The 9,488-nt window shown below is 45.5% G+C and overlaps 1 protein-coding gene across 1 annotated transcript; it reads left to right on the forward strand.

Moving 5' to 3' along the window:
• Positions 1-3,240: 3,240 nt before the first annotated feature.
• On the forward strand, positions 3,241-3,684 carry LOC122931603 (ribonuclease H-like). Its single transcript, XM_044285677.1, has one exon. It carries the CDS (start codon positions 3,241-3,243, stop codon positions 3,682-3,684), a length of 444 nt encoding a protein of 147 aa, XP_044141612.1.
• The last annotated feature ends 5,804 nt before the right edge of the window (positions 3,685-9,488 follow it).

The raw sequence follows: 9,488 nt of genomic DNA on the forward strand, positions 1-9,488 counted from the left end.
GTTTCTACTCTGACATGGACAAGGAACTGCTCAGACTGTACACTTAGATAAATCAGTTTAGGAACAATGCGGTATCTACGGATACCATGATTGTTCAACTTCGAGAGGACCTGGCTGCGAAAACGCAAACCATTGCAGATTTGCAGCAGGTCATTTCGAATCTGTCAAGGCCTGGTGCTAACAGCATGTTGCCCACGAAACAGGTTTGTGTTTCGGGAACGGCACAGGGGGAGACAGCGGCGATGGTACCAAAGTCTCCCACAGATCAAACATCCGTCGCAGTAAACACTAGGGGACAGGTGGAACGGACGCTACATTTCACCCAAACACCCAGGGAGAACAGATATAGCAGCCGCTTCCAGGATCAGGACAACAATTGGGGAGAGAAAAGTGGTTGGCCATTTACCACTTCCAATCCGCCAAAGCGTGCAGAAAGACAGGAAGACTTTTATCCTCACCATTCCATTATGGAAAGGATAAACTTCCTGTTACGGATTTGCAAGGAGATCCCAAAATACGATCCAAGTGTAGATCCGTTTACTTCATGTGATATCTTCAAAGGTCACTGTAACAAGTATTCAGTGCCTCCAAATATTGCATGGAGTTATTCAAGTTATGGTTACCTACACACCTAAACCAAAGGTATGAGGTAACGGGGAGGACACAACCCATGAATGGACAGATTTATGATAAGGAGGAACGTCTCTCCGTACTCATGAGATTTGCAACGGGCCATTGGGACGTCACTCCAGATATCCTGTCCAAGTTCAGACCCACTATACATGACGAACCTCTGTCTCTGTGTAGTCGGTTTGAAGCAATGTACAGGAGAGTTACAAAGGATCACGGTATCAGAATTCCACAGGGTATGATACGTATGTTTGTGGAAAAATTCCCATACCTTGACACTGCAATCTGGCTTAGTGCAGCTAAGGAACCATCCCTCATAGATGCGGCTATGATTATTGAGCAGTGTAGACAGGATACACTGCTCAATAAGAAATCCGTCAAAGTGACAGAGCATATGCCTGTACACGCTACATCTCAAGATGAACGGGTACAGCACACAAAGGCTAATTCAGCTGTTCGCCCCACGGCCCCGCCATTGGAAAAGACAGGAGGCATTCGATGCTTCCTGTGTTTACAATACGGGCACATAAAGAGGAATTGTCCACAATGGCCATGTAATAACCAGACAAATCCTGAGAGAACGGGCAATAATGGTTCCAAAATGAAACCTAATTATGCCAAATCAGTGGGGGAATATGTTGATAAAAATCTGTGACATTCACAGGTCCAGACACCAAAAGGTGTGGCTGCTGTGAATGCCCAGCACGTTCGGTAAGGGGTGTGGAATCCAAGGAATCCACACCAAGTGTCCAAGGCAAGAACCCACAAGTGGCAGTATGTACCTCACAGATACCTACTGGGAGTCTGGTAGAAATTGATTGAAGATCAGGGGTCCCTAAGGATCTGCCATCATACTGGATTCTTCAGGGAGACCCCACATAAAAGCCAAGATAAAGAATCAGGATGCTGAAATCATGCTTGACACTGGTGCGGAAATCTCCACTACCAATGTCAAACATGATTTACATCCCAACAGCCCTCAGTGTGTGGTGATCGGATTTGATCACCAACAGGGGGGGGGGGGGGGGGGTGAAGGCCCACAGAATCAAAAAGGTAATTACCAGTTGCATGACCCTTAGGATCCCAATGTGGTATTACCCCGGTTCTGACAACATTATTGGAACCGACATAATGACACAAAATGGGTGGATCCTAGATCTGGTCCCAGGCAATCCAAGGTGTTTGTCATCCAACGCCAGTTTCTGGGACCACTATTGCCAACAGTAGAGAATTCTATGGAAGTACTCAAACACAAATGGCCAGAGATCTCGCATAATCCAGACCTTGAGCCTATTGTGTATGAGTACCCCGATCTGTGGGCCCAGAGCAAAAAAAATTGTTGCAGACCGATTGGAGTTCAGATGGACATACAAGGTCCCGAGCCTCCACCTCAACGTCAATACTGCTTTCCGCCAGAAGCCACCCATTCAATTTTGGACACCATCCAGGAATTGAAAACTAGGGGTGTGGTCATAGAGGGCAATTCTAAATGCAACAATGCCCTCTGGCCAGTAAAAAAGAAGGACACCAATGCATGGAGGCTCACCATAGACCTCTGGGTCCTTAACAAATACATCCCAATGTCCGCTCCAGTGGTGGCACAGACTCCTGACATCATGGCCAGAATAAGCAGCAAAAGTCGCAAATTTCTCGACCATAGATGTCGCCAATGGGTTCATTTCAATTGAACTCATCGAAAGGTACAGGTACAAATTTGCCGTTACGGTGGGGGGCAAACAGTAGATGTTCGGTATACTATCCTAGGGGTTCCACAATAGTCCCACGTATTTTCACCAGGCATTGGCGGCCGTACTGAGTGTGTTTTCACGGCCGGAATGTCTTCTGCAGTATGTGGATGACTTGCTCTTGCACACAGAAACCATAGAAGAACACTTGGTTCTGTTGAAAGAGCTATTGGGACTCCTGGCCAGGTCAGGATTCAAGCTGAGTCCCCACAAGGCAAATTTGGCCAGAACAGAGGTGACTTCCCTTAGGGTCCAAATTTCTTTTGGAGCCAAAGGAATCATGGCAGCCAGAGTGGAAGCCATGGTAAAGTTACCTTGGAGTCGCCAACTTCATGAGGGAGTTCATAGAGGATTTCGCTCCATGAACTCCTCCAAGGAGAAGACCCTTCAATTAAAGGTTGGTCTGATGGACAGGAAGAGGTCTTTTCTACTTTAAAAAGGGACCTCTCCTCTGCCCCTGTAATGGCCACTCCCCATCCTGAATGGGAAATAGCCATACAGGCTCATGCAGGGACGGAGTCTATCTCAGTGGTCCTCCTACAGCAGATAGGGTATGACACTAGACCACTGGGATATTTCTCCAGGTTACTTTCGCCTGTTGAACAAGGGTTCGATGAGCGTGCCAAACAACTGGCAGCCATACACTAGGCCCCTCACATTGCAGACTCCACACTCTCCATTGGCCCTCTTGCTCCGTGATACACTCCCTGGAGTCTCTCAACAGAGATTCGGGAGGTGGATTATGGATCTCAGTGGCCGGAGTCTGCAGGTGAACCACAAGGCCAAGTATGTTCTGTCCCAGTTACTGAACCTAACTGGAACCGAACATGACTGTGGCCAACCAGCGCAAATCAATGCGCCACAAATGTTCAGGACTGATAGACATCCAGAAGACAGAGTCATCTTTGCTGATGGTTCTCGATTCTATATGGGCGGGACTTATGTGACGGGTTTTGCTCTACTGGATGAGACCAAAGGTACCCAGAGTCTTGTCAGCATACCAGGTCACATGTCGGCACAGATGGCAGAACTGGAGGCGGTCAAGGAAGCTCTGCTTCTTCAACCCCAAGGGAAACTAACTATATACAGCGACAGTTCATATGTAGTTTTTTCTCTCACCCTGAACCTGGACACATGGAAAAGACAAGGATTTGTGGACAGCCAAAACAAAGCTCTGGCACATTTGTCAGTCCTGAAGGAACTATGGGAATGGGGCATGGCACACATGGCGAAAGCAGCCATCATTAAAATCCCTGCACATCAGAAAGGGGATGAGCCTTTGACGCTAGGCAACAACAAGGCGGATTAATTGGATAAACTAGCGGCAGTGTCTGGCATCCTTCGGGACACAGGCACTGAGCCGCTACCAGCTTACCAGATTGCAGTTCGTACCAACCTGAAAAAAGGCCCAATGTCATTTGAGGAGGAACAAGCCAAAGATCCTCTTCTAATGACACATCTCACATCTCCACAGCATCTCTGGTCAACACAGCATGGGATCCTGTGTTATGATACCGGTACACAGCAACTTCCTCTTCCCGTGGTCCCGCAGCATCTGCAAGCAGAGCTAATGAGATTGAACCACTAACTGTTTGGACACCTTGGTCGGGATAAACTCTTGTCTCTCCTGAGAGACAAATTGTACTGTTGTACTGGCCGGAAATGTCCAATACAGTAGAGGAAGTTACACAACAGTGCCTGGTATGTGCTCAGGTTAACCCAAGGGCGTCAGCCCTCAAGCCAGTGTTGCACGAGTTCCTCCTGCAGATGGTCCATGGTCCGCAATACAAATTGATTTTATCGGACCTTTACCAACAGGAAGTCGTAACTGTTGTTATGCACTGGTGGTAGTGGATGTCTTCTCTAGATGGGTAGATGGGTAGAAGTCATCCCCGCGGTCAACGATTCGGCTTCAGAGTGAGAGTCAGATAGAGGAACCCATTTCACAGGTAAGGTAATGAAAGCGCTATGTGATCTTTTAGACATAAAGCAAAGGTTTCATGTGCCTTACCACCCTTAGTCTACAGGCATCGTGGAGTCTGTGAACCGGACCATTAAGACACGACTTTCCAAAGCGCTACTGGAGAAAGGTTCCTTATGGATAACCTCTATTCTATCTGTGCTAATGGGAATCCGCGCTACCGAGGCTACCAGTACCAGTATCACACCATTTGAACTCATGACCGGACGCAAAATGCCAATATGCCTGCCCAGTGAACCTCTAGTGTCAGAACCCATGAAGAACGCCATCGCTAGAGACATGTTTCTCCAAAAGGCTCAACAGAACCTGAAGGAGTTATTACCTCATGCAGCGATACAGCTGCACAAACCGTATCTACAGGGGGACACACCAATGCCCTCTGTAGGAGAGCTGGTGATGGTAAAAATCTTCCATCGGACCGGTCCGTGGGATGCAAACTGGGAAGGACCCTATCAGGTCCTTGAAATAATGGGCGTGACAATGTTAAAGGTGCAAAGGCCGATGACAACCAAGAGGCGGAAGTTTTGTGGATCCATATCAACCAGGCCAAGGCCACCCGAGCCTCCCCAACTCAATAACGTGTACTCAAGTTGGGTGAGGTGGGGGCTTGCTGTATCCATGAATACTGATTACATTTACATTGAATTGACAGATCACGGGAGGGAGACTCGCCAAGGTTTCAACTAGCCAGAAAAGATTTAGAGATCCTCTGAACATATCATCATGCTAACTTACCACCAGTGTCACAAGTTAGAGATGTGCCGTCAGGCTCAACCTCTTCAAAGGAGGGCCTGGGAGTTAATAATGGTATGGCCAACATATCAATTAGTAAACCCAGTCTTTTAATGGTGGAATGTTTGGATGGAAAAATCCTGGAACCATACGAGAACTTCTCCTTTACACTGGGACAGTGGTATCTGTATGGTTTCCAGAGGGAGGGTTTTGCCAAAGGTGTAATTCAACATTATACCCCTGTGGAGAATGTGTCTGCCACACAACATGACTTACATGCCCTCTGCCTCAAGGAATTAAGACATTTTCAAGACTCAGACCCTACACCTATCAAATCTTTAAGATGGGTGTCTAGGGATCCTCACTTGCACCCTTACAAGCAAGTGGAAGCAAACACTACAACAGTGTTGTGTACCAAGCAAGGGGTTCTGAGTCCTGAAGATGTCACTGGGGCAGAGTATAGAGGCTGGCATATCCTTAAAGCTACCATAAGGAAGGACAGCCATGATGGGTTGAGGGTAAGGACATATTTTGATAGACCCATTCCAGTAAAGGGTACCCTAAAAGCATATTGTATGTTGGGGGATTCCCAGATGATTATCACTAGGGAATCCAGTTATGTTCAGGGACATGTGTCCACAGATCACATATGAACCAGTATAATGATGTTAAAGTTAAACTGCAGTAACTCTGGTCAGGCCCTATGGCTGTGATGGCTAACCTCCGGCACTCCAGCTGGGGTAAAACTACAACCCCCAAGATGCCCCCTTGCTTGGCTGTTCTCAGAACTCCATAGAAATTAATGGAGCATGCTGGGAGTCGTAGTTTCACCACAGCTGGAGTGCCGGAGGTTAGCCGTCACTGCCCTATGGAATGACCAGAGTGGTCCGGTAAAACTGGAAGGCTTTTACCGAGCCACAGTTTTAAAGGTATGGACTGATGCCAAGGATCCTAGGTATCAGTTAAAGGGGTCTCCATTCATACGGTCTTTCATGATCACCATCATGAGAGACAATTGTGTTCAGGAGGTTACTGGATACTATTTCGTCACCTATGCCCACTGGGAACAAGATACCCAGATGGTAATGTTGGACACTAATCCCGAGTTGGGATTTAGTGTGCAATGGGGTGGATACCCCTACCGTGGATTTATGGATGGACGGTACCCCTATGACTGAGGAATACCGAGGTAGGTATGTGTCTTCCGATTGGAAAGACCCCAGTGGCAGGGATATTAACTTTGACATCAATATACCGTATTTATCGGCGTATAACACGCACTTTTTCCCCCTGAAAATAGGGGGCAAATGATGTATGCGTGTTATACGCCGATATAATGTTAAGAAGCCATGTTTTTACAGTATTAACACCATATACACCGCCGATATAATGTACCGTACATACCGCACAGCAGCGAGTGGATCAGTAGCAGCGTGTGGAGTGTGAGTAACGGCTCAGCCCAGGCAACCCGCGCTTTCCTCACGTCTAATTCTCGCGGCCGTCGGAGCGTAACCACGGTAACGCTCTGCACTGCGAGAGTTTGCAGACTCGCAAGAGTTTGCTGTCTGAGGCAGGAGAACTTGTACCCGTCAGGTACAACTAAAGTAGTGAAGTAAACTGGAGTGGGGTTATATATATATATATATATATATATATATATATATACTGTATATACAACAGTAGATACTAACAAAGTGCTAGTGCATTACATAGATGCTGTGCAGCAGTGTGCACAGATTTAAAGGGGACCAGAATGGCAAAATAAATCTGCTGGGGGGGGGGGGGGGGGGGGCAAAAAAATACGGTACTGTTTGACAGGGGGATGGGATCTAAGAGACACACAGGACCCCATCCCTGCAAAGGATCACACAGGATCCAGCGCTGCACATCATCAATCATAGGTAGCGTGTGTATGTGAAGCTAAAGTTCTTTATTTGAAATTTTCATTTTTTTCCTGAAATTTCCCTCTTAAAATGAAGGTGCGTGTTATACGCCTGTGCGTGTTATACGCCGATAAATACAGTAGATGGTTAGTTTAAATGGCCTTTTTGCGAGGCAGTAGATGAAGGGTGCTGGACATTTACACAGTGGGTCTATCTGTCCAAATCCAAACCTGTAGGAAAACTAGTGTTACAGGCTGGAGAAAGTGACCAATGGTATCCGTTCAGAGGTAGAGGACAGGTTTGTGTAACAGTGGTGAGGATCCCCTATAAAACGACAGGTCTCTAACCTGCAAAACTGCATTCAGACTCTTGCAACACCCCTATCCATCAATTGGCAGATCCTATAGCTCCGCAATTGTCATCCCCCATGGAAGATCATCACGGGGGCAAAATTCGTCCTATTTACCTACTGATTTCCATGGATGACTTCAGAGTTGATCATTGGGATCACAGATATGGGGAGATTGTGAGGAACCAAATTGACATGATAAGAGGTTGGATAGAGGCAGGGCAAGAGGTAAGAAAGGACGACCTCGGACACAGGAAACACAGGGGAAGAAGAGATCTGGTAGCCATGGGACTAGGCGGAGGTGCATTGGAAGTAGGCGCCCTGAACATTATGGACATGAAAGTACTGAGAAGTAATGTGGGGATGTTGCGCGACAAGCCGGGAAAGGATTCAAGACCCAGCTTGATGTAAACCACGTCCTAGAAGGTTTGCAGCATTTGCACATAGATGCCACTACCTCTCTATCTTCTGCACTACAAAAGAAGTTTAGAAGGTTAGTTGTGGGTCTCTTGGAGGAACAGGATAGAACTCAACTTGCTCTGGCGTGTACACAAGTCCAAAGTGAACTCTCGGACAACCTTAAACATATTGTATCATTATTGTACGGCGGCCACTTCCCATTACACCTCTGCCAAAGGGTAAGTCCTCTTATATCTCCTTTTGCAGCCAATCACACCAACTGGTGGGTAGTCCAGTGGCACGGATGTGGGAATCTCACATGCACTGCTTCATCATTGGCACCTGTATCTGGCCATCTTAGACAGGGATACAGTGCCATTAACCTAGGAATTGTTATGAATAACCGGATGGTACTTCATCCACAGCTCCCCTCGGGGGTTCTAACCTATGAGGGAGGCCATTCTTATCTGTTAGACACGGAGGGATGTTGGGAGAAAGAGGATGCTATCCTCTGTCAAGGTAGTCAAGATCGGGTGCTTAGACACCAGTGTTGGAACACCGAGGGGTCCTGTGAGATGAAGGCCAGCCCAATACCCTCCTCCCATCTGAAATACTTGGGACAGGGGTATTGGTGTTGGTACCAAAGGCAAAATATGTCTTATGCAATTTATGGGACTAATTAAAAGTTTAATTCGCTATGCGATTATATTACTTAGCTTTTTTTTTAATAAATAGAATAATTATAATAATTATCAGGTATTATAATTATTCTATTTATTTAAAAAAAAGCAAAGTAATATAATCGCATAGCAAATTAAACTTAGCTGTCTCTATAGTAAACTTTCCTATATGATTGCTAGAATTAGCAAAGTTGATGAATAGGTAGCTAAAACGAAGATGGAGAATACTTTATCATCGTTTTGTGGAATATGACGAATACATTTGTCATATTCGCTAATTCTACCAAGCCAACCATAGTAAACCAGGTCCAAGTTGAAATCGCAATTCGATTATTATAACTTGAATTAATCGAATTGCGATTTCAACTTAGCACTGCTATATTCCATATTAGGCTAGAATTAACAAATATGGAATATAGCAGTACTAAGTTGAAATCACCATGCGATTACTTCGAGTTATATTAATCGCATTGCGATTTCAACTTGATGCTGCTGCTGTGTCTCTAATGGAATGGGTCTAGAATTAACGAACTTAACTGATATTTAATCTAGCAGTGCTCACTTTTTATCACAATGTGATAATATTTGCTATTATTATTAACCACATTGTGAATCCAACTTTTATAATGCACTATTCTGACATACAGTACTATATTTGTTTTATTTGTTACTTCTACCAATACCACCTATAGCAAAATCTCCAAAGCTGGAATTGCAATGCAATAAAAATGAGTTGCATTTCGAATTCAACACTATTGCTAAAATATTCGTATTGCTTGTATTGTTATAGTTAACAAGTGACCACTACATCTTATGGGTTAAATGTCCACCATCGGTATTACTGATGGTCACGGACATTAGCCGTGGGTTTATGCAGCCACACAAAGCAGGTGGCCACGGCGCCCGCATAAGGATTGATCTATGTTTAATTATTCTGCTGGATGAAGTATAGCTACGTCATTGGGTGTGAAGCGGTAAATGATTATGGCACAAATTGAAGTGGTTACATCACACTACAATGTCTGTAACATATATGTATGGATAGCAGACTAATGTCTGTCATATGCACATAGCACCTCTATTTACGTG

Source organism: Bufo gargarizans, chromosome 3 (genome assembly GCF_014858855.1).
Source record: "Bufo gargarizans isolate SCDJY-AF-19 chromosome 3, ASM1485885v1, whole genome shotgun sequence".
NCBI lineage: Eukaryota > Metazoa > Chordata > Amphibia > Anura > Bufonidae > Bufo > Bufo gargarizans.

Excerpts from the sequence above, each read along its gene's own strand:
- LOC122931603 (XM_044285677.1), top strand. The coding sequence starts at position 3,241 with ATGTTCAGGACTGATAGACATCCAGAAGACAGAGTCATCTTTGCTGAT.